Genomic DNA, 27,191 nt, shown 5'->3' with positions numbered 1-27,191 from the left:
GTCTGTGTTTAGGTTACTTACATCTACTGAGGTTTTATTATATTGAATAAGTGGAGACTGACAAATGAGAAATTCAGAGCCTGCTACTGGAGGTAGAGGTGCACGGTTACGGAAAGAACACATCCCCCTTGTAGCCACAAGCAAAAATGCCATGCAGACTGGATGCAGGAGTACCTCAGCTACACTTCCTCCCATCGCCTTCTCCCCAAAAAAGGAAAGCACAAGCACTTTACCTTAAAAGATGCATCTCTAACTGTACTCTGATCATAAGTGTTACATACATGTGCTCCTGCCTGGTGTTCTTCATCCCAATTGTTTTTGTTTTCAAATTAGTCTGCCTGCCTTATGTGTGCCGTTTGTTACAGTAAATAGGTAGGTATTCCAATAAGCTTAACTATGTAAGGTTGCAGAATAAGAGATGAAATTTTACACACAAACTCCTTTTTTCCAGAGACTTGTACGGTTTTGAAAGGAAAGCATTTACTTTCAACCAACAGTGAAAACATTTTTCACATTAAGACTGGCATTACATTGCTGCTGCATTTCAATTCCTCAAAAATATTTTCTCTAATATGGGAATAAGTTACTTTAACTGCCAAACTTTTGGTGTGGGCAGTTAGAATTCCTATAAACTGAAGGATTATAGACAACACAGTAGAAAAACAGTGCAGCATATTGCTACAGCTATCCTATCTGCAGTGACTGCTTCAATTTTCACTCTAGAGAAGTGCAACAAAAGCAAGGACAGAAGGAAGCCATTTCTTGTTAATTGCTTAAGCCTACCTTTCAGGACTTCGTTTATATCTGAAATGAAGTTTGGTGTGGAGACAGGAAAGGGAAAGAGTTATGTTGAGGATATAAAGAAGCAAAACTAATTTGTTTTGATACAAAACTAGTGCAAGCATTTCCCATTGTTTTCCGAAGAACAGGGTGAGAGAGGAGATGAAGTAGGTTGAAGAAAACGTTAAAAAAAAAAAAAGACAGAATGGAAAATCATGTTTTCAAAATTCTTTGATAATTCAAATATGAAAAATAAATTAACATATTGTCTGGTGATACCCTGCATGTATACTTTAATATTTTCAACATTTTTAGCATATAAGCCTAGCAGCACTTGAGCTGATCACAAGTGAAAGTGTCATGGTACTTACCCAAACCCAGCTCACCCTCCTCTTTCTCAAGCACATAGCTTAAAGAAGACTGGCAAGCAAGAAGGATTCTAGCACTTTCAAGGCTTGAATGCATTCACAGTTTTTGAGTGTGCCTACAGGTGTGTGAAAAGTACAACTGCAAAAATAAACCAGCTTTATGGCCATACTGACTTGTCATATTACTGCCCTTAAAATGATTACTCTCAATATATTAAGGGTCTCCACCACTTTATCATCCATTATTTTACTCCATTTCTGAAGGGTAAAAATAAGAAAAAAAAGGAAAAAATTTTTTACTCTAAAATTCAGGCCATCTCCTCTCCTTCTCAGTAAAGGAACCTTTGCCTTGTTGCAGCTGGCAAACACTTTTCAGTCTCTGTCCATTTTATTTGTCACAAGTTACAAAAAGATTTTGTTTTGATGGGATGGCTCCTCCCTGAGGAGTAGACCAATCCTTTGCTTATTCTTCAATGTTACTACTTCAAGTAACATGACACCCTCTGAAGATACAGCAACTCAAAAAGAAATGATCTTTCCACCAAAAACCTGGGTTTTGTTTTTAAAGATTTGAAAGTAAAATTGTAAAATTAACAGGATTTTTTTTAAAAAAATTTCCATTATAGAATATGCATACATTCAGTTTTCTGAACATAATCAGTGAGTATCGCTGCTACAGTATGCAAGATAAAGCTTTCCATATGCAGAGGTGTAAAGTGAATATAGCTTCATAAAAAAAAAATTAAACAGATCTATATCATCTTCCTCCTCTATCAAAAACAGGCAAAACACATCAGAATCACTGAGGACCAGGAAGACACTTAGGATATCAGACAGTACAAGTGAAAGTTGTCGAAATGGAAGATCAATGCAATGATCAGTGAACTTCTGGTAAAAGTCAATACAATCTACTCCACAGAAATCAGATAACCACAAAAATCACACGCAGGACACACTTTTTTTTTTTTTTTTTTTTTTTTTTTGAGGGAAACAGAATGAAATGTGAAACAGAGAAGATAAAGAAAAAAGCAAAGAGAGAAAGCTATTTCCTATAATTTTAGGAAAGGGTGGTATGCTGTGCTTCAAGGAATACGCGCAATTCTATTAGGTTTCAGAAGCCCTGATATTCCTGTTTAAAAATCCATTGTTGCACTGGATGCAATTGTCCATGGAAGAGCTTGTAAAAGGAGATTATGCAGAGATTAGTGTGACATATTTCATGAAGTCTGTACTGTGAGTATGTAGTATTAATGAGATTATAACTCACTTCAGCCCCTGTAGCAAACCAGTATCTGTACTTGCACATTTTTGAACCAAGGGAGAGTAAGTGATCTTGCCATTTTTAGCATTCATCAGTAACAAAGATAAAAATGAAATACCATTTTTTATTTTGCATACAAGCATTACATATGGCTACAGAATAAATTCAGAGCACTATGTAAAACCACTGTAATCAGTGTGGGAAATTTCAGTGGCTCAATTTCTCAAGGCAACCTTCAAAATTTTTATTATAACAGACACCATCTCTAATACATACCTTTAGTGGTTAAAAAAAAAGTGACAAGGCACTATAGTTAGCATTCTGATAAAATCTACTCATGAGCCAAAGACAAATTTCAGTACCATCTTGACACATTCCACATATTTTAAGTCAAGTTTCCCCCTTGATAGGACTTCGTCCCTCAACATTTTCACCAGGTATGATGGGTTAATTAGGATTATAGTATGCACACGTATTCCCTGTAGCTGAGTTTTTACTGGGGGAAAAAAAAGAATCCAGATTGCTAGTGCTGAAACAAGCCAGGCCTCCAGAACAACGTGGCACTGAAAGCATCTGCTCACAATTACACTCGATATGAGTATTATGTTATACTTTGATGATCCACACAGTAGTGCCTGCACAGTAGTGGAACAGAGCATCCTGTTAATGTGCTGACTCACATCAGATGGTGAGCATAGGTAGGTATGTGTGCATCATCAGTGCATTAGTACTACTTATGAGGTCCATCTGCCCAAACAGCAGAGTTATTTCAGGGAAATTTCCCTATTTTATAGCCCTTCCAGAACAACCACTGCTTTGCAAACATCCATGACCATCAGGCCAATGCCGAACTGATTGCCAACATATCTTCAGTATGCTGGCCAGTTTCAGTGGAGGGAAAACAATGGATTCTGAAATGTTATTGTCTTTCTCATCTGGATGTTCTATGATCGAAGCAATAAATCAATGACTCTGCACAGCTGCAAAAAGGGAGCATCTCTGTGGTATTCCTGAGTCCTCAGTTTGTTACCCCACAGTACCTCCACAGTACTGTCACAACATTTTCATATTGTGGGCCTAGTCCAGAAGTAGCAGTCTATGAAAATGGTTAATCAGCCTATCTGTGCCATTTCTCCACATGGTGCCATTCTGCTGATGCTATTTTGGTAGGTTTATGTTGATAGCTGCAAAAATCCGCCTCCATAGCCTCCCAGCCAATACACTAATTTTGAAATTTCCTTTCAGAAATCATTTGGATAAATTTTCACTATCCTATTCTTTACTATCCCAACTCCACTCACAGCCTTTTCTATCCACTTTAAAACCTGGATAAAAGGTAAGAAATGATATAGAGAGGATTGACGCATCAGTTGCTAATTAAGCTGACAACCTTGGTTATGACAAAGTTAACAAAGTTAACAAAGAGGGATATTGAACTGAGGAACCTGTTGTAAAACAGCCAATGCTCCACATTTCTCAGGGATGAAGACAGTCTGCTCCGTAGCAACTATTCCTTGCTTAAGAGTTGAAAGCCATTGCTTGAAAATTGGCACTTAACACATTATGCTGTGTTAGGGAAGGAAGAGCCCTTGTAGATCACAAAAGAAACTAACCATCAGAGCCTGGAATATGAAATCAGTCTGGCAGACAGTTATAATATGGCTGCTAATGAAGTTACATCTGCATTGCTTTTATTAGTAGTGACTGCCTACAAATGCCAGTGATTGGAGTTGGCTGTACTCACTCTGGATGGGCAAGCTCTGTGTCAGAGTCAATCCAACTCATGCCTTAATTTGTCTGTCTGGAGAAAAAGGTTTATTTACATCAGGTTCAAATTAGAGAGCAAGCCACTTTTCCTAATGGAAGCATCTAAAGAAAGGATTTTGAACTCCAGTACAGGTGGTGTCTGGAACTAGCAAAAAAAAAAAAAAAAAATATATAGGAAACAAAATTTATCAAGCTAAAAAAATATTATAAGCTTCTCAAAAATCAAATGAATAAGCAAGAGATGCAGCAGATGGTAGAGAACAAAGTAAAAAGCATGGTTGTAAGCATCTTTAAAAAAAGGAAAAATATAAATTTATTTAAATCTATAGGTGTATATTGCTTATATTTACAAGGATCAGAACAATCTTATCGAATCATCACAAACTGCTTGGTCTTGTGTTGACACAGACTCATGCTCTAATAAAATGACAATTACCTCTGTGACTTAAATAAAAACATTTGTGTGATGATCAGCGATCTGAACATCAGGACTAAAAAGACTGACCTGTTTTTTTTTATAGGAAAAAAATATAAAAAGAACTGCCACACTTCATGGGATTCCAGACTTTCTGCCTGCATACTGTATGTGGTTAATAATGAGTCAAGAACATTCCAAATGTCACTAATTAGGAGATAATAGCATTTGTCTTGAGAGATATACAGAGGGCTAACATTACCCTTTTTTTTTCCCCCCTGGAATGGATATCTTTGCTGCAGTCCAACTCTGCCCTCTGCAAGATTTTCACTGCAAAAGCCAGGCAAATGTGATTATGTTCAAAACAAGGTACTATTAATCTACTATTCTGCTTGCAATTGGTGTAACAGGCCTCTGGTTTAGCTAGGAAAAAACTACAACATTAATACCATGATCATAGATTTGCAGAGACTCACCATGCTACAGTTACTGTTTGCTGAAATGCACTTCTTGTCGTCACACCACTGGCACCCGTTTGTATTGGCAGTACAGCTTGCACAGTCTGCGTATCGGTAACATCTGTCATCTGCAGCAACTGTAATACAAATGAAAGTCAAAAAGAAACATCATGCTGAAGGAGAATAGTACCACATTTTAAACACTTGCCTAGAGTATCTTCTGTTATATCCTTTATTTGAACTGTAGCTATTAATTATTACTCTTTTAAAAATTCCTTCAGTAATAACAACATTTGAAGGTTCAGAAGTCTCAGATAAACTGAAGGAATACTCACTGATTTGTAGCATGTAAGCACTTTTAGGATAGTGTATAAATTCAGTCTATCAGAATGTTTCTTAAACTACTGATTGTTCACCCCTTTAATACAGAAAAAAGTTTTTCTTTGGATGTGGATTTCTGATATAAATGTAGATCACTATTCAAGAAGGCAATGGTAAAAGCTGTAAATAAAAAAACTAAGATGGCTATTAGCAACTCACAAATATTTAAGTCTTCTTAATTTATAAACCTAATAACAGTTGGAAATTTAGAGTTCTATCCTTTCTGTAGAAAAAAACCTCGCAGGAAAAGGTTCATGTTAAATTCTTAACACTTTTAGGACTTGGACTGAAATGTATGTTATTTACAAGAGTTTGAAACACAGAAATGCTTACTTCTGTTAAAAGGAAGTTAAAAATTGCAAAATCACCATGACCCAACCAGGAGAAGTTCCACCACCTCCTACACTGATTACTGTCTTTAACACTTCTACAGTTATGCAGAGGTCTTGGGATCATGTAAGTTTAAGAGATTCCCTATTCAGGGAAGGCTTGTTATACAAGAATTGATCTTTTACAAATCAACTAACATTTCTGCTTATCTTTTAGTATCATCAGTTTCTCACATGATACTCTCAAACAGATAACACTTGAGCCAAGGGTGTAAAAGAATATAATTAAAAATTGGCTTCTGGCAGAACATTACCACCTGAAACGGCAAGGATTCAAGAATTTGACAGCATCAAAGCAGTGATGTCCATTTAGCAAGGGTCCACACACACAGTTTCTTCAAAACTGCAATTCTCAGTACCTTGTCTCTTGTATGTATCTTCCATTTTGGAAATTGGGCTAACCTTTTTTATTTTGTTCAGCCTGACTTCATTTTGTTTCATTAATCAGCTTTTCTCTTTTCTTTTTTTTTTTTTTTTTTGAAAATAAGATCCACTTTCATCTGTATTACTTTTGAATTAATATTCTTAAGATTCTTCTTTTTATAAGGAATATGAGGAATTATAATTATATATAAGGAAATTACGTATAATTATATATAAGGAAATATACAGAATTATGAAATAGTACAAAAGCTGTTCCTCAGAAAACTACCTAGATAAACTTTTTGATAAGTAACGCACCCATTTTCCAAGTTTGCAAATTTATACCTTGTTCAGAAATAAATGAAAGCTAACAGAAAAAAAAAAGTCTTGAAGCACTAAAAGCAGAGCTAATAATTTGTTAACCAGCACTGAAAGTAGACTGGCAGTTGGCTAATATGGCAGTTTGTGCATTTAGTGCACAGCCAAAATTTGGTTGGTTGGTGATTTTATGCTATGCTGCAAGGAAAGATGTGAAGATAAAATTTATGTAGCAGTGATACATATTCTGTTCATGTAAGCTAAGAACAACATTTTCACCATGAAGTTATTTATGACATGACAAAACCTCAGGAATAAAGTGCTACAGTTATTCATAATGCTCAATTGCTGTTTCAAACAATATGGCTATCACAACGCCACACAGAAATTCACTAGGCAAACTTTGACATAGCATAGCAAAGGGCTTATTTGTCTTAAGTTTGTTTCCAGCTGTATCCATGCTATTTTATGCTACAGAAATATTCCTATTGATATGTAATCTACTTGAAACAGTGATGTTTTCCCTTCTGTTACCGGTATATAAAGACATAACTATGCAACATGCCTGTAATCACCTGCAGGGGCCAGCTGTGCTCTGAGTGCTGAATTCTTGGAATTAGGGCAACATGAGGTGTGTGTGGGTGGGTGTCCATTCCAGGAATATCTCCATTCAAGGTGGAGAAAGAGGAAAACTAATTTGAGACATTATCTCAAAGCTCAACCTTCAAGTGCTTCGAAAACAGTAAGCCAAATTCAATCCAACGTAATTTTATGTAAATTCTTCTCTTTGAACCTTCTTACGTTTTGTATCCGTTAGGACCTTAAGCCTGTGTTTTTCTGCCCCTACTTGAAGTACCTTTATTAAAAATCCCCAAATAACCTGGTGTAGAATAATTTTAGAACTTATTCCCTAGATCTCTTGCATTGGGTATTCTTGGAGAAGAACCGTCTAAACAGTCTGGTCCACTATTTCCACTTTTTTTTTTTTTTTTTTTTTTTTCCTATTTTCATTTTGTCACCCCACTCCACCCTCATCTCCTACACTGCATTGCAAATTTGACACTGTAAGACTAGAAATCACTTACTTGTTTTCTTAGGGCATTTTGCTCGAAGGATGTTGTTGGCATTTCCAGATTCCCAGGATTCACAATGTTTTTTGTTCCACAGACACCTTATCCCTGGACGAGCATTTTTACACAGCTCTTCATCTCTGAATGCTTCACAGTTCGGAGGCTTGTATACAAGGATGTCATTCAAAAGAACACTTGAAAAGCCTCCAAATATGTACATTGACCTATTAGGAAAAAAAACAAGTAAATATAACTTACAGCAGCTATAAATAAATTTTCTTGTTTTCTTTAGCTGTCCTGATATGTAATAAAAAATAACACATATTATTATAAAAAACGTTCTTCAGTTCTCTCTAATCAAGACTCTGTCAATGGTTCCATTATGAAGATTGATAAGTTTTTCTATATATTTCTCCACAGAAGTTTAGATTAACAAAAAAATTGCTCAATGTTAGCTGTGCTGTATGTATTAGACAGTGACACATACCAAACGTCTGGAAAGAAGAAAGAATGGCTATGCAGGAAACAGTACTCAGTTTTGGAGTTAGATAATAAGAGAACAGAGCATTATAAAATGAGCTACAGGAAGTAAGAACATTTTTTCTTCAACATTTCCAAAACTGCAAATAATAATCAGGAGATGGATATTTGGTTTTCTTGGTCGATGTTTGGTATTTTCTTGATGGATATTTGGTATTCTTTGGTACCATTTCCAGCACAATAACTGCTGACATCAAAGCCAGAATAGACTTGAGACCTTACTCCTTTCTTCCCCTTTAACGTTAAGAAAAGTCTCAAAAGATATTAAGAAAGAACTTGCATATCTGTTGTATTGTATACTCTTAAAATAGAATAAATCATATAGTTACCAATAACATAAACCTTTAGAGAGTATCTCATATTGCATTATTTTCTACATAAAACCCTTCTAAAAACAATAAGTTCTAGAAAAGAAACACAAGCAATTTCACTTGACTCTTATTCACTCAAAATACAAATTTCTGGAAGTATCAGGCATAGCTTAGATGTTTTAAAACACAGATCAACGTGTGAAAAACTACCACTTGCTAAAATTTCTCATTCCAATTTTCTCTTAATGAAGTAATCTGCTGATCAACTTCAAGCACTATGCACAGAATTGCAAATTACTGCTATTACTTTTGTTAAAGTCTGTTAAACTCTGATTTGAATTATTTTTTATGACTGTTATTTTTGACCTAGACATTATTCCTGTGTAGACAATCTGTAGATTGGTAGATTGCCTTAAATATATATCTAAATACTAAGCTTAAAAGGATGCTGAATAACATAGAATGATCCATAGTACACATTTTGGGATGGTCATCTGTAGTATTGCAATTGTCAGCCATTAAGTCATTTGGCAACCAGTGAAAATTTAAAAAAAAAAAAAAAAGTAACAGCTTTGCCATCGCAAAAGAGACATTTGTCCTACAATTCATCTTTGTAGGTTGGAGTGGGGGAAGCAGAGAGCTCAGGCACTAAATCCAGCAAACTCCGATCCATCTCCTGTTTCTATGCGATGATTTATTAAGCAATTCTACTCATAGCAAATGACATGAAAGTATGCTATATTTTATGGAGTATAAACAATAAACTTTATATAGTCTGATAGTGGCAGACTTCTCCTTTTCCTGCAAGTGGTTGATGACAATTACTATCAGCATCTTCAAAATCTGGCTTTTCCCCCAGTAAGTACATTTCAGTTACATGTTTTTGACTTTATGATTATAGAAGAACAAGGACTCATAATATGCTCAAAAGAGAAAAATATTTCTCCCATTACACATAAGTGACAGTCATAGCTGGTACTGAATTTCAAATTCACTGTACTTCATAATATCGGGGAATACCTCAGTACACTACAAAGTTGGTATAAAATGCCACTGAACAGGTTCCATAACATGTTGAATTGCTGATTAGCGCTACTGATTACTTAAGACACATAAAGCCACTGCTAAGCACTATTTTTCATGTTAATAAATTATACTAGTTATATGTCATTGAGCCATACTTCACATGGAGATAATTGCGGACAGTTTTTCATTCCCAATGATGGTCAGGAAAATTTAAAATATGCTTCATTTACCCATTACTGACAACAGCAGTGTGACCAAATCTGTTGACATCTCGGTGCAAATTAGGTTTTGGTAAAATCTTCCATTCGTCACAAGCTGAAAAATGAAATGAAAGCATATGGTATTATACAAAATAACATCAACATTTTCAGAAAAACATGCAAAATTGATTTTATCAGACATTCTCCCATATTTTAAGTATCAACTAACTTTAATCCCTATGTAGCTGAGTTTACCTGCACTGATGAGGGAAAGGAGGCTATCTTCTTCCAAAGTTCTTACATACTTTTATTACTTATCAGTCTCACCAACTCTGAAGTACAATTTTTGATTCTGATATATTTAAAATCATTCATATCATTCATAATATTAGCTTCTGCTTTGTTTTAATATTTATAACTAAGCTTTCTACAAAATCAGATGGACTTGTTTTTCTTTTCTGTCGTTCCTCCCCCCCCCCCCCATTTTTTTCATTAGGTAAACACTAAGCTGCTGTTTTCTACTCCAAGACACAGACATGCTCTACAGAGACCAACAGACAGAAAAACTCCCAGGGAATACAGTAAGATTGTGTGGAGCACTTCAGGAAACCTCAGGCTTTCAAGACTGTTAATGCAATTATCACACAGGTTGATTTTTACTTAGTATTTCCAAATTACTTAATCTATATGATTCTAATGACAACCGTGTCTAAATAAGTTATGCTGTACACTCATCAATATTTATTTTTTGTTTGTTTAGAATGGAATAATTTACACAAGATACAAATCCAATTGAAAAATAAAGGAATATCAGAGACCACATAGTTCAAGGAAGTCTGCTTAAGGTTAAAATAATACTAATTAAAAAGAAATCTTAACACCTCTTCTCCTTCATCCTCAGCTTGAAACAACAACAGATATTAGAAAATCTAAGAGAGACAAATTATAAGTAAGGTCAGTGTTATACAGAGCCTAGGTCACTCTGGCTAGACTGATCGCGTTCTCATTGCCTCCATCAGAACAGTTCACCTCTTGCTGGAGCTGCTGTTCTGGCACTTCTAAAGCAGAAAATCATTCTGCTCTTTGTCTGTTTAGCTTCCTGTTACAATACCATGCTGAAGCAGGTTGGTGGATTTGGCACATGAGAAGAGGCAGGAGAGCATAGCTACGGGCAAAACTGCAGTAATAAGCAGCTCAATTGACTTCAGCTTCCACGGAATCACAGCCTGAGCCCATAAAAGCCAGAGTGAGACTGTGGCGGCAATAGATAAATCAATTACATCTTTCTATAAATTGGAAACAGAAACTAAAAGCGCATCATTACCAGAGTAATACAGATGGTCCAAACAGCAATAATTTCAACAGGAGATGGTAGACTCTGAATTTAATAGTTTGAAGAAAAACAAAGTGTAGAAAGTTTTTGTTCATTATCTTATAGGACTGATAGCTGCCACAACTGCCAGAATCCCTCTCCTTTCTCAACTTCTACCTTCTGTCACTGCTGATATTATAATATGATGATATGGTAACACACTTCAGCTCTCGTAACTTCCTTTTGATTTGCTCTACTGAAATATAACAGTGTAAGTACATATATGACAGAGATGTTTTTGAGCCATTTGCACAGAAGAGGTCAAAGTACTAGGGGTATTAAAGGCACCAATTAACTTTCTATGATAATAAGGTTCAGATGAAGATGGGAAAAACATCAAATATAAAAGCTGTATATTCTTCGTATCTCAGCATAACATTGCCATTTGATACCTCTATGGTGTTTGAATTACGTAAAAAAAAGTTGATACTAAGAGCAATATTATTTACTGTAAAATAAAGACGATCAACAATCGCGTATTCAATTTCTATTTTGGGAATGTATTTTCATTTTATAAAAGCAAACATTTTTAACGTTATATATGATCAGCATAATCTTTGATATATTGTAAAACCAAGTTCTTGCTGCTATAATTCATTGCATGTTAACAGAAGCAGTATGTTTGAGCTTGTATGTCAATGATGGTAAAGGAAACATTTAAAAAAACATTAAATTTTCATCAGATCTAGGAAAAGCACTGCACATCATTTTTTTCATATGTTTACAAACACACAAAAATATAGAATGCTTCTCGCACTTAGAAAGTTATTTAAGAAAAAAGACGGATTTAACACTGAAAGAAAACCATAAAACCATAATAAAGGCTGGTTTTCAGATAAGAAATCCTTGAGGGCTGGAGATATAATAACTCCTAGCTTACTGATGGTATTTGTCAAACTGGCAGGTCTTTTCAACAGAGCACAAGAGGAAAAGGGGAGGTAAGCATGTTACAAATAGCCTTCTCTCTTATCTCCTCCTAGCCTTCTCAGTAACTACTGAAGACTGAACAGAGCATTGTACAAGAGAAATCCATTTGTTGAGCTTTAAATTCCTAATCAGAATTTCTCTGTACAGATTGGTTGATGTGAAATACAGATAGTTAACCAACTGGTGTTTTGTTGTTGTTTTTGTTTGTTTTTGTTTTTATTTTCGGTATAAAATCAAACAGAATTCATCCATTCTGAAGTTATCTTCAAACTTCTGAAGATTTCAAAGTATCTATATCTCCAGACTTACTGTACAGTGCCACGAAGAAAGTGACAAATAGCAAACAGAGTGCGATTTTTAACATTATTTATCAATAATGTAGCCTTCTCTGTGTAGTTTTTGTTATATTAAATCTAATAAGGATGGTAAGTTCTAAGGAATAAAGAATAAAATAACCTTCCTCTGCAAAATATCATGTACTCTTACAGTACTATGCAGGTAGTGAGTGGGAGATAAATTCTATTTACCATTTTGTCTGGGTGTTACCAAGTATAACATATGGTACATGGAAACGTATACTGCTTTTAAGAGTAACAGCTATTAAGTAGACAAAGGAACGATAGTTTTTATTCCATACTGGTGAGCAGAATTTGTAGTCAGTGAAAAGTACAAGGAGGAATACAAAGACTTTTTCCTTCCTGTTGGTAAAGCTTCAACTTCAAGAACAAATTCTACATGTAAAGGAAAAAGATGTGTACTCCTCCCTAGTGTAGATTAAATGTTTGCAAGATGATACAGAAATGGCTCTGAGACTGGATTCACCACTCATCCAAATTGCACATGCGATAAAAGATAAAACACCAGAGACATGCACCAAATTTGAGGCAACCCAGCTGATGCTGGCAGAGAAAAAACCTCAGATGAATTTTGCCCTGGAGAGCACGCTGCAGGGTGCACTCTCCAAAGTGACAGGCCTCAACACCTACACTTTTTCCAATCACCTATATATTTCATGCCTGAATTAAGTTATGAACGTGCTTTTGAAAGCTGTACGAGTTCAGCACCTAACTGTCCACAATTCAAATTCTGATTTACAGAAATCTGAAAACAGCACATCTACAAGCTGTTTTTAGAGGTGACTACTCACCTTTTTCATCATCTGATTTCTTAGATGTACTATGGACACCTTTTACTAAATTATTTTTAATGAGCAAAAAGTCTATGAGAATAACCCTGGAAAACCTGACAGCTCACTCCCAAAACCACATAATTTTGTAAGCAATAGAGAAGAAAAAAGAACCAAAATATTCCCTTTGCAGAAAACACTATAGGAACTCGGGGAAGAAAATGCAGGCACTGAACAGAAGAAAAGGTGATTTGCATCTCATCTTCATGTTCCTCCCCTACCCAGTGCTGCAATCAAGACTGAGCAGCAGCACCATGCCCACTCAGAGCTGGAATCTGACGAGATGCTCACACTGTTTCTTTTAAAGAACTGAAAGGACTCATACCTCCAAAATATGATAAAAGAAAAAAGACTTATTTTATATAATTTTATAGCAGTTAGAGTAATGACCCAAGATTCAGGAAAAACAGGTTCATTTCCTACCCAATGGGATTTAAACCTACAGCTTTCCATCTCCAAAGAAACTGCTCTAACCCTTCAAGCTAGGTAACTCATCACTACTCCAAGTTAATGCTGTTCCAATGAACAGGAAAGAAAAGAAAAAAAAAAAAAAAAGAATAAAGAATACTGTCAGAAATAGGCATTGCTCTAGCCTAGCAGCTGGGGCAGTCTCTGAAAAAGGGATAGTGTTACATACTTTATTCCCAGAATTATACCCATATTTCTGAACCGGCAGGCAGGTTTAGGGATAACACTACCTGTAGCTCCAAATGTAGTAAAAGGTTTATGAAACTGCACGCTATACATTTACTTTACCAAATAGTTTCGCAATTTTAACGTATTTAAATAATTTGAAATGCTAGTCCATTAACTCTGCTCAATCCTGTGCAACTCAGCAGTACAGTTTTATGACATGTAGAATCCCATGTCAGATTGGGTGTTCGTGTATTGCTAAGAACCACTCAGTTTAGTAGACTTATGTTGTGCCACCACTAAGCATTACATGAAAACCTATTTCTTATATGGGAAACAATATAGAATGCATCTTGACCTCTTGATAATATCAAACTAAGTGAATAGGACATCTAAGATCCTTGCCAACAATTTTCTGTGTGCAAGTATTTGTCAAATATTCTACCCACATTAAATAATATCACTACCCACATTTTTAATTTTTTGCAACTATTTGAAAATACATTGTTATGTTAAATGAAAATTGTGGGCTAAACTTTGACTCCCAAAATCTATCTAGTATTATTTTAACTATTTTCTATTTCCAACTTTAATGAAAAAGTTTTCTTTTTTTTTTCCTAGATAACTCCATTGGGTATTTATTACCAAATTAAGAACAGAAATATTTTCTCATAGCAAGAAAACAAAGGAATCTGCAAAATATTGTTTGTTTCTTTCCAAAGCCAAAGAACTTAATAATTACGAAAATAAAATTATTTCATCAGATTAATCAAATTCATGCTGCTGTATTGTATCCACTATTAGCCTCAGGGACATTACGACATTATTCCCCAGAAAATACAGGACTCATCTTCAAAGTAGAATTCATTGGCCATGTGAATTCAATGACTTCAACAGCCTAGTGGTACACAGAAGCAAGAATTCCTTCCTCTTCTTGCAATTGAGCATCATTTTTGAATGACAGAAGAGCTGAAATACAGCAGTAGCCAGGAAATTGGTCTTATCAATGCTATAAAGTACTCAAACAACTTCATAAAGGATCACTACCCATACAGAACGTATATCTATGGGAGAAGGACATTTTTTCTTTGTGTTCAGATTTCAAGGGTCACGTCAGGATAACATTTGGTAACCACTCATTTAACCTGCTGTTTAACTAACAAATCTATTTAGAAACACAAACAAAGGAACAGACAGAGAGGTAAATGGTGCTTATCTGTTTAGAAACATTTAAGCATCCAGGTTTGGGGGAATGAAGAAGCATAATGAAGCAAGATTATCACATGTGTTGGCAGTGCATCCATCTTCTATCATCAAATATTTTTTTCTTGCTGACAATTTTTGTCAATTTTTTCTCTCATTACAGTTATACTAACTTTGGTAGGAAGGTCAGGAAAAACTCTGGTAAAAGCAGAAATGTTAGCTTTAGAAAGTAAAGGCACTTAAAGGCACTGTATTTCTGTCTGGTTTTTTTTCGGGGGAGGGGGGAACACTAATTATCCAATTCATTCACACTGAACAATATACATATATATATATATATACATATACATATATATATATATATATATATATATATGTATATGTATATTTTATTCAGATAATAAACTCCTTACTCCCAGCAAACCAGACAGGCAAACATGTTTGAAACAGTGTGAACTGAATTTTAACTATAGATCTAACACGCACAACGGAGTGTGGTCTGCATGTATAAGAGTAACTCCAAAGCAATATTAACAAAATAAACAAAAAAAAAAAAAAAGAGTTCCACTACTAAAGGCAGAAATTAGCACATTATATTATTATGGTTTTGCTTTTCTAATTGTGCAGTGAGACAGAGGTAACTGCTGCTATAGACTGCACCAGAACTACATTTATGACTTCAATACTCAGGAACACATAAAACAATCTATGACAGACACTGTTTTACACTTTTGTTGTAGTAGCTTATTGATAATCTGTTTGTAATTTTGGAAGAACGGACAAAAGTCCAAACATATATTTTTGCATGGAGGAGAAAAAAAAATTAACAGTAATTTAAGTTTACTAGTTTTGTGGATGACCAAGACAAGAGTTAAAAGCAATTTATTTTACAAGCAAGATATGAATAAATAATTCATTTTATTACAAAAATAAAAGCGATGTTTGATTTCAGGTGACATTAAAGTCAATCATTTCTGAATATTTTTTTTCCAACAGGTAAAAGGAAGAAGCTTTACATTTTAGAAACAACACTGTCTTTCATAAACTATTGAATTCATGTTATTTACTCAATAACTATCAGCAGAAAACCAGAATGCAGTAAGACCTAAAAAAGAAGCCTTGCAGAGTACATTGTCTTAAATGCATTCACTCACTGCCCTCTCCCCTAGACACAAGCAATCATGCAATAGAGCTACCACTAGGAGAGGGGATGTAGGCAACTGCCACATTCCAGTGATTTGGGATTGGGATTTTTTTTTTGTTTTGTTTTGAAATTCTGTCATTCTGCCCAAATTCTTACAGAATCCAGATATGATACTAATTGGCATACATGAAACAAAAAAGAGACCAAATACTTCATACACTGAAACTACAAGTGTCTTAGGCATTTAGAAGTATCTTTATTAATATTGCAGTTTGGCCAGGAACTAAAATCAATATCCTTACTTTTCAAAGCTTTTTTTTTTTTTTTCTTTAATTAATATGAATCTCAGTGGTTAGAATCAGTTTAAAATTTTGGTTCTACATGTACAATTAATCAATAAAAAAATCTGCAAACTTTGCAACTAAAACCTCATAAAATATAGTCTAAATGACTTCCTAAGCTTTGTAAGAATAGAAACACAGAAGATTTAAGCTTGGGAGAATGAGATGGTGAGGACAGCTCCTAGATCCATGGATTTACGGGGGGTGGGGGGGAATTCTTGTTAATCCCAAATTAATCCGTCAAAAATTTAACCTAAAAGTATAGTACAGCTTTGGAATTTTTCATCTGCAGTTGAGCTGAAAACAAGTTCTTCAATAAACACACACACACGTCAGTGTGTATGGATATATACATGTTTCACATACAGGTTTTTTTATTATTATTATTTTAAAGAGTTTTAAAAAAGAGTCTTAAAAAGTCTTTCAAACAGCTTCCCCAGCTGAAAATTGAGCTCTCCTTCAGACTATTGAAACCCACACAGTCACATCTTTCCAAATACCCATCCCCATCATTTACATATTGCTTATAGGAGTAATTTTGGCCAACTGCCCCGTGTTCCACATCTTTGAGGGAAAATGTTATTTCAACTACTACATTAATTTTGAGAAATTGAAGTACATTCAGACACAGTATCTCCAGTAATGCTAATAATCACAAAGATATCAGATTTATTTAATACATTCATCAACACTGTAACATCAATTACAGGGCAACACAAGCAAGTCAAACACACGATGGGCACTTTAAGTCTTCACACCAGATTCACAGACTCAGAATGAAAGTGAAGAAATAAAGCACCTCTCTCCTCAGGCCAAGCCCATTACAGAGAACAGAGCAAAGTAGGATTCTTTCTGCAAACCAGACACAATTCTTGGCCCAAAACTGGTTGGTATAACCCAGAAGATGGAACATCACCCAATATTCACAGTGTATCTTCAGGTATTTCTTGGGACAATACCAGAGAGCTCTGTTACTTTCTCTTGGAGGTACTTCTGTGATTACTAGAGTAACAGGAGACTGCTAACAGCAAGAAGAATCCATAATCATTTTCAACTCATTTAGATTACATTGGAACCCATTTAGTAGCTGATCCAAATATGCTATTTTTACTCAAATTTATGCAAATGCATGCAAAAGCATGTCCTCAAATTTTCCTAACTTGCACCAAGTAGTCCTTGGTCATGAAGGATAAGATGTCTTCACAAAGTGGTTTGTATGGGGGTATAGCTCCTAACATAGTTTCTCAACTACACAACAAAGACAGAAGAACAAGGAAACCAAATTATTTTGAAAAGATAAACACCTATTAATAGCAACTGTTCAGGCTGATTTTCAGACACACATCTCATCTTAGTTGTAATTATTATGTATGACAACACACAAATTCCTTCGTGTATATAACTCCCTGACTTCCAAAGAGTTGTCACAGAGCACAGATTTTCACAGATATTGCATACCATATATACCTAATAACGTTGCTTTTTTAAGAGAGAAAATTGCTGCAAGTATACGTCAAAATGCTGTAATGGAAGAATTGAATTAACATCCTAGTTTCAACACCAAAAGTTACATCCGTAATAAGCAGAATCTTGCAAGTTGATGCCCTTCAGCTTCCAGCTCCTTTTTATGTATTGAACTGGTAACTGGTAACTAACACTGGTAACTCCAGTGAACAGCAGATAAAGAAAAGCTGTAAAAAAACATCAGCTAAAAGAGCAGGTCAACGAGAGACTCCAGGACAGCCCTGTTACAACCCTGTCCCCCACTGACATGGTTCCTCTTTCAGTATTATGCAGGTAATAACAGCAGAGTCAGGAGAAAAAGCTCACCAATATGAGGATAACCATTTCAGGATCTTTATGGAGCTGCCAGAGCAACTTGGTGGCAAACCCAGAGTTAAGACATGAGAAGAAAACAAAAGCATACCAAAGGCCATGTTTCTAAAGCCCATTTTATGCTGCAGACTTCTCATCATACAGTCTTCTTGCTGTTATTTAAGTAAATACATGAAGTAACGTTATGAAAATAAGGGCAGCTTGATTTTTTTTTTTTAGCATTTTAGATTTTTATAGCATCTCTAAACGTCTGAGTCTTTAGCATCAACAAATATATTCAGATGAATTAAGCATTTAAAATTACTGAATTCAGCTCTTTCTTGGCTCATGACATGTAAGTTTAGCTGTCTAAAGCTTATGTACGTAAACAAAGTTCAGTACCTAGAGAACAATGGCTGGCTCCAGAGGAGATGGAAAAAATCATTCTGTCCTAAGCTTGGTGAAACAAATTGTTCTCTGGAGATGCTTATCTCCCTGCATTGACTTCAGCAGGAGTCTAGATTACCAATTGTTATTAGAAATGAGCCTTTTAGGCAGCTAAACTTAACTGAGATGAATGTCTCCAAATAGTTATTTCACATTAATATGAAAAACAGTAAGCATTTTCATGGATAATAAAAAGCTGAAGCAAACTATCCATAAAACTATGTCACATATAATAAGAGATATAATCAAAAGTATTCTATAGCCCAACTTGAACATAAATAGTATAGGCTCTATCTCTAGGATTCAGCTGGTTTCCAGACAGCACCCATTTTTTACAAGATGCAGCACAACACTCCATCATTTGCAAGGTATCTAGAAAACGTGATACTGATAACATAGCATATTTTGTCTTCTAAACATTGTTCAAAAGCTCATGATACATATAAAATTCTGAAATATACACATTCTATATTTATCTAATTCTTAGTAAAATAAATATTCACTATTTTCTGAAAAAGTATGTCTGTATCTAACGTGTACCATGAGTCTGTATATTTAATTTGCCCAAATGAATAACACAGAAGATTAAGCTTGTATCAACTCATTCTTTATGGATTTATTTTTTTTTTTTTGAAGAGTAATTACTACATCTGTTTCTTTTGTACTTCACCAGCTTGATAATGCATGGAAAATGAGACTTGTACGAAAACAAAAATACCATATTCAATATTGTAATCAAGTAGAAAAACAGATATATTGTTGATCCTTAAGAAGAGTGTACTACATGTTCATAGAGTAGAATGAAAATGCCCTGCTGTACCAAAGTCCAAGACACACACCAATTCAGATCCCCAGACTCATACTCTCAAGTCCACTTTGAATAAATAAATGTATATTACTTAATAAGTAATATTATCCTTTAAAATGAGGGGGAGCCCAGTTTCATTAAAAAAATAAAACAAGATGTAAACTGAAATTGGGGCAGAAATCAATAGCTCACGCCATCAGATACCTACAAGAAACCATGGAATATGCAATACAGGGATACAGTTAAAAAAAAAAAAAAAAGGGCTGTACTGAGACTTTATGCACTTGCTTAGTGAACCATCAGGAAGTAGCACATATGTTCCATGTGATAAATTTACCAATTATTTTCTTATGTACACATAAGAAATAACATTCTTATGAACACATGCAAAATGGCTTACAGATACACAAACCAATAAAGAGGCATCAACTACTCCTATAAAAAGGACCATGTCTTATCCTTTGTTACAACTATAGCCAGGCAATAAACAATTGCCAGAAGATGCCATCTCTACCCACATGTTATTCTCAACAGGACCACATGCAAGTATTTCCCAAACTGCTCTAACATTTCCCAATTTTCAGTTCCCTGGGTGAAATTATTTTACTTCAACTTTTGAACCTTCAGACACTGGGAATGAAGCCTGTATTCTAACATTTGTACTGCATACTAGTAGTTTTGGTAGTTCAGAAAACTGAACTTCTTGCATCTCATAAAACTAAGAAATCACAAGTAACTTAACCACTTTCATTGCACTGCTGTCCATGGAAACAAAGCTCAGCCTTAACATAGCAATACAAAAGCATCCTATAATTCTATCATTACCCTGATTCACTTAATGTAGTTATCCCATTAGTCTGTACTGGGGAGTTGCCCCCATAACTCTCCTCCCACTCAGCAAGACTGCTCATTCAAGATTGTGGGTGAGGTATTGTTCCAACTGAAACAGACATTTATCAAGCCAGTCATCCTGATCAAATAATGCTTTTTCAGTCTTGAAGGTAGGAAGCTTAATTAATATGCATGAGGATGGAAGCAGGTGAGAGCAACTTGTCAGAGGAAGATATTCAGAAAGATCCCTGAAGCTCTGCTATCAGCCTCAACCTGTCTCTATTCAGCTACAACCAGCTGCCTACCACAATTGCTATCCTAAGAGGCCATTTCTCTTGATCCTGTTTTGCTTTGTTCTCATTCCACATGCTTCTTTGTGGCATGGACTTCTTATGTTTCCAAACTGCTCTTCAGCTTGTGGCAGATCCAGCTTTCCTAGTCTCCTGACCACCACAACCTGGTAACTGCCTCACCTTTCGGACCACTGCCTACTTTGGCTTCTCTATCCCTCATTTTCAATCGCAGCACTCCAATATAAGCACTAAGCAATGTTTTCTAAACTCTCCTCAATTCCAAACCTTTTAAGGTAACGTCTCAAACGTTACCTGGGTGAAAACATGTTCTTAAAGTTCCATCATTGTCCTTCATTAGGACTGTCGGTGTTAGGTATGAAAAATAAACCAATGCTTGGTAGTTATAAGCACTAGACTGTTCATTCAACACATTTCAAAAACAGTGAAATGTATTAACTTTCACAATTTATTTAGTAATATCTGTTATTCATAAGAGAACATGACCAATTTTTTTGATGTGCTTAATTTTAGCTAGCATGCTTTGTCCCACAAATCAAAACCTTAAAACTGCTATGAAACAAACAAACAAAAAAGTCTGGCTTTAATTTTACAGTATAATTTTTAAATAACTTCGAGGTGTTTGTGATTGAGACATTAACAAAGCATGCTAGCTGGACTTGAGAAAACAACATTTTGTTGTTTAAAATTCAAATGACCAAAAAATAGAGTACATATACATACCTATGTCATATGCAAGGAAGTCAGCAGAAAAGCACTTTGCACCATTACTCAGGGAAGTATCATTATGAGTATTCCCACCAAAAATGAGCATAGCTCCATTGATTAAGACAGCTGAATGAAGATACCTTGCAAAACCACTCTCTTTCAAAATAGTCCTGCAAAATAGAAGAACAAAGTAACTTATATAAACATGCATAAAACTTCACACATACACTGAGAAAGTTTATAGATGGAAACATTCATAGATGGAAAAAATATATAATACAATGAAAACAGTAAATATATTCATTGTTTTTAAGATTATGAATTCATTTATAACAAATATATTTAGTATTCGTTAAATAAAAAAAAAAAGCTTTGCGTTTAAAATCAGTGACAACCTTACTATAGATTTCTTCGCATGTCTTTTGCTTTACCCTGTCTCTATAGCTCCTACCTCCTAATTTACATTAATTGCTACATACTAGGCTCTGTCTTGATTGTCCAGCCCTGCAACAGTTTACAAATACTTGTCTTAATGACTAAAATCGTGAAGAGTTTGTACACTGTCTTGGGGGAAGCTAAAGACTCTGCTCTCCATAGGGGTTATATTAGCAATCCCCACAATTATTTCAGCTACTCAGTCTTCTACATTAATTGTGCTGCCCCAGTCCCTGTTACCACATACAGATCTTTTCCATAGATTTCTTCTCCATTTTTGCATATTGTTTGCTCTTACTTATAACAGCCACATTTTCCTCAAGATCAACAGAAGCGTAATATAGATCAAGTTTGTTAATTCAAACACAATTTTCACTATTTATAATAAAAGCATCGCTGATGAGAGCAACCTTCAGAACTCTCCAACACATAACAACCTTATGCAAATCATGCATCTCAGCACACTTTACACTGAATTCCTAATTTATGCACATATGCATGTATCTGCAAGCATTAGCTCTGGTTAACCATATTGATGCCAAGGGGTTACATTTATCCCCATGATGTTACAATGGCAATAGAAATACCCAGAAGCAAGTAGGTGCTTCCACAGTTTCAAGACATTATCTAAGCCCAGCACAGCATTGCTCCCCATTACCAATGCAACATTATGCAAATAATGCAAAGCAACACAGGTATTACGAGCACTGTATTTCTTCATGATGTATTAGAAATAGCGCTCACACTAGGAAACAACACAATGCCCCCCTCACATCTTAAGAAACAAAGCTTATGCCTAATCAACATGGAAAAATGAAAACCCATGTGCCACTGAATAAAACAAGCAATCAGATTTGACTGCCAAGACCATAGAACAAACTATGAACCTCAGCCACATCAGGCAGAGGAGGAGAGAAAGAGAGACAGTGAGTACAAACAAATGCATGCATTAAAAAAAAAAAAGTGGGGGGTGAGATGGGCATACAGGCATTTGAAATCAGTTGTGATACTATCCTTGCCTTGTGCGCTGCCCCACCAGTAATGCATTCAGGCTCAGCTGCCTCAGTGAGCATCTTGAATACTGACTATAAGCTCACTGCTACAGGAAGCAAAGATTTTGCTCCTATGTAATAGTGTCTTTGTCCCATCCTCTCAACCAGTTTTCAGTCCCATAGCAGGGCTTCCAATGAAAGAATATTCATGAAACAAATACAACAAACACTTTACACGGTTGTATTATGCTTAATGTAAGTATAGAAGCATTCATTATAAGTTATTAAAGTAATACTGAATAATAATATTCAAATAACTATTATTATATTGTTGAATAGACTTTCAAAGGATACAATATCGCTTTGATCCAAGAATACAGTAAGAGAGCGTTAAAATTCCAGGAATTTAAAAATATATAAAAGTAACCAAAAAAAATTTAATGCTTCCAGCTACCATGAACTAGTGACATTCAAAATAAAGACCCTCAGTGAAATCAAACCCACATATTTCTAACAGGCTGATTGGGGAGCAAGTATTGCAAGCTTTAAGTTAAGCCATTAGCGCTCAAGGCAAACACTAAATTGCAAGAATAAAATGTTCGAAGTAAAAAGATCTTGATCTCAAATCATCTTGAATGTAAGAAAGAAATAACAAAAAAATAAGGTCAGCTTGCCTATATAATACATATGGAACATTCACAAGTTAAAAGAAATTGATGGACAAGGAACTGAGAAAAAATAGAAATGCCAGAACATGAATCACTAGGTTCCCTATTCAATCAAAGGAATTTTTCCCTTTTCATTCAGATAATTTTGTGAAAAATAACTTACAATAATTCTTAGAGTTCTCCGCTTATTTACTTAACTTGTACATGAGTGTGCATCGGCAGTACATTCATATCATATGGTAGCAGCACATGTACTATTTCTGCATGGTGGTTATGTCAGAATAGGACAATCTTTTCTTAATTTATATGTATATATTTAGAACATATGCTAAGCTTCCTCCCTACCATTGCTTTGTTGTGTAGCTCCATTAATCCACTGGCTCAAAGCCTAATCCGTTGCCAAAATTCTTTCATTTTGTTGCAGAGAACATACTGTTCTGCAACATGCAAAGGACACTGAGGCTCCTATGCGATTTTACTAGAAGCTTCTGGATAATTATTACTAGAAGCTTCTGGATGCTTATGGATTTTTGTAGAGTAAGAAATAACTTAGTATCCTCTATTATAAATCTGACTTACCATGTTCTAGTGTTAACTTCATATTTGTAAAGATCATCAACCAATCCATATTTGTTACCAGGTAATGCTTTGTATCCACCATGGACATAAACAGATTTTGTCAGTTCATCGTAGACACTAGTATGGCCATATCCACCTTGCACAATAGCTCCTTTCGTTTCTGGTACAAGCCAAGAATTTGACCCTGGAAAAAACGTACAGAAGACATAGCTTTCAGGCTTACAATTTCTAAAACACAATACTAGATGTTCCAAGTATGTAAAATCATTTTCACTCTAATTCTAAATACAGCAATAACTAGGGACCTGTTTTAAAAAGTAATTTTACACCCATGTATCAAAACATTTGCAATTGGATACTATTATTAGACTGCTATAAACTATTCTTAATTAAATGATAAACGTTGTTGTAACAGGTACCAGGCAGTATCTCATACTCTCCCCAAATGCTCAGTTCAGTACAAGCACAAGCAAAAACAGGAGAAAAAACACCCTTTGGAAAATATGAAACAAAGAATTAAGATTCATTATGTTTTAACCATAATTTAGTCCCACCAGGGATGGCCCATGAGAATTAAGCACTACAGCTGTATGCGGAACACCTGTACTCAGTTGTGAGACAACCAGGTGGAGAAGCCTGGCAATAATTCAACTGCTGTGATCTCTGAGATCACAGAAACATTTAAACTAAGGTAGCTCTAAGTGTACATGGATACAGACACTTTGCTAGGGAATTGTAAAATGACTGAAACACCAAATAATACTGTTCACAAAAGCTATTACAAGTGAAGACTAAAATGCAAAAGGAAAACATTTTGCTGTAGCACTGAAAAAGGTAGAGAGATGGAATAATTTCTTGTTGCTTGTGGCCCTGAAATCTTCTTCCCCCCAACACCTTGCCAGATGATGTTAGGAGCCACACAAAGAGCAAGCCAGGAGATAGGTATTCATGGAGAAGCCAGCTTATTCAAGGACCATATGATAAAGAGAAAGCCAATTCTATACACGTAAAATGGAAAAATTAATTTGGTTACATCCTCTTGAAGATTATGCCAGAAGAACGCAAAATGTGGGCAAGGACTTCCCAAGTGGAGTAGTCTTTTCCCAATTCTTAGCCTAAATTGGCTGCCTTTATAAAGTTACTTATCCAAGTGTAGCACACAACACCATACATCCTGCTTCATCTGAGAGTTTGAATTCCTTTTCAATTTTTATCTGATATTATGTAGGCAGTTTAAGATTGCCTCTTTATCCGAAGTCTTCTGTTCAGTGAAACGACTCACAACTTTCAGTTATTACGGTTGCAATTCTACTTTCATTAAGCAGTTTCCTGACACCACATCTATAAGTTAAATTTTTTCTGTAACAAAATAAAATTCTATGAAACGCAAGACAGCACTTTTATTCCTAAATGCTTATATCAAATTATAAAATAAGGATTGAACTGGAAGATATGTGCTGATTTTTTTGTGTGTATGTACAAATGAAGATACTTGTGTAATACATTAGCTATACCTGATACCATACATTTACGTTATTAATATGTACTACAATGTAACTTGTATTTTATTCTAATCTCCATTTTGGATGTTATCAAGCTATTAAGAACTGCAATTCTGAACACAATCAACAAATTTATACCAATAACATTGCATTTTACATACATATTACCTCTCCAACAAGTACGGTTACTTGATACAATTTACATATGGAGGCTGGTGAGGAGTCAATCTGCTGATATACCTTCCTATCACCAATTCCATCCTTATTTTTTGATTTAAATTCCGGTCCAAAAGATCAGCATATATGCTTTTCAGGGAAAAAACTACTACTACACACTATCAACATCATCATCGTTTTATTTACGTAAAACATTTTGCATTTGTATCTGTCTGGTTTACATAACACCTATAACATTTTCATAGGAAAAATTGCACACTGTATACTCCCTGTGACTTGCACAGAAATATGAATAGCTGTTCCTTTCTGTATATTTAAAAAAAAAAAAACATTATGGATAACTAAGTTTCAGAAAGGCCCAGAGGCATCCTTCTGTCAAAAGGAGTAAGTCAAAATGAGTATTACAGTTTCTGCTTCTTTCTAAGATTTAGTTGAACTGTCTGAACTTTCACTTTAAAAACTGCAAAGCAGATAAGCAGTTTTGATCTCTTTTGTGCTTCTTCAGCATCTTGAATACTGAACCATTCAGTACAGAAAATAGTTTCTTAAACAATTCTGTCTGAATTGAAAGACATTGCTGTGCAGCATATGATCTGATTTTTTTTAAACTACTCATCAACATGGATCTTCACTTTTTCTTTTTAAACACAAACATCCAATCATCAAATGCACTTTCATAACTCTCCTCATACGCAAAACTCAAAGACATCCCACTCTTTCAAACATGGGGTCAGTGGAAATACTTGGTTGACTAAAGTGATCATGCAAAATTCTGCAACCTCAAGAGCCTAAAAATCCTAATTAGCCTAGAACTGGCAAGATTCCTCCTCCAATTCAATTTATAGTTTAGATACACAAGATGCTGGGGTTGGGATGCAGGGTGTTAATTTACCCAGATATCCATTTTGTAAGTCTAATGGACAGTGCAAAACTTATGACTTTTCCATATCACATAAAAATAACTCCAGTAATAAGGGCTTCTAATTTTTATTTTTAATTTGAATCTTTATTATAAACATGATATTTCTTCATCGACATCTGGAGAATTTTCAAACCACAGTTTCTCTTCCAATACTCAGAAAAGTGATTAAGATAAGTTCAGATATTCAAATCTATCAGACATTAAACAGATAGATACGGCTATGTGCTGAAAAAGTGATAAGAATATTGCAAAAAGAATTAAACTTTTATGTCCAATTTTATACAACCATTTCCAGGAAACTTATGAAATGAAAGAATAAAAATACAATAATTTTCATGTACATATGACTGGACATACGACTCCATTCCAAAATTTTGATGAACACTGCAAATGAAACTGGAGACTTAGAAGTAAGCATTTTAAACAAATTTAGTTACATATGAATAAAGAACAGCAAAATTTAGTGCTGACAGTAGGAGGAGTAGTGCTGAAAGCAGGAGGAGAAGAGAGGAAATCTGGGCCTTAGCCTGGACTCAGTAACAT

The 27,191-nt window shown here is 35.0% G+C and overlaps 1 protein-coding gene across 19 annotated transcripts in view; it reads right to left on the bottom strand.

The window, feature by feature from the left end:
• Positions 1–27,191, bottom strand: part of ATRNL1 (attractin like 1) — a 493,325-nt gene that overhangs the window by 387,400 nt on the left and 78,734 nt on the right. For 18 of the 19 annotated variants that reach the window (XM_072039818.1, XM_072039817.1, XM_072039820.1 and 15 more), the window contains 5 exons: positions 24,048–24,231; positions 21,389–21,543; positions 9,678–9,762; positions 7,586–7,794; positions 5,068–5,186 (listed from right to left, as the gene is read on the bottom strand). In XM_072039818.1, coding sequence (XP_071895919.1) covers positions 5,068–5,186; positions 7,586–7,794; positions 9,678–9,762; positions 21,389–21,543; positions 24,048–24,231 — 752 coding nt within the window. Of the gene's footprint in view, positions 1–5,067; positions 5,187–7,585; positions 7,795–9,677; positions 9,763–16,803; positions 18,145–21,388; positions 21,544–24,047; positions 24,232–27,191 lie in introns of those variants that run through there. The other variant, XM_072039827.1, reaches the window with a different exon arrangement.

This window comes from Anas platyrhynchos, chromosome 6, assembly GCF_047663525.1.
Source record: "Anas platyrhynchos isolate ZD024472 breed Pekin duck chromosome 6, IASCAAS_PekinDuck_T2T, whole genome shotgun sequence".
NCBI classification, from domain to species: domain Eukaryota; kingdom Metazoa; phylum Chordata; class Aves; order Anseriformes; family Anatidae; genus Anas; species Anas platyrhynchos.
This window is presented reverse-complemented; position numbering and strand designations above follow the sequence as displayed.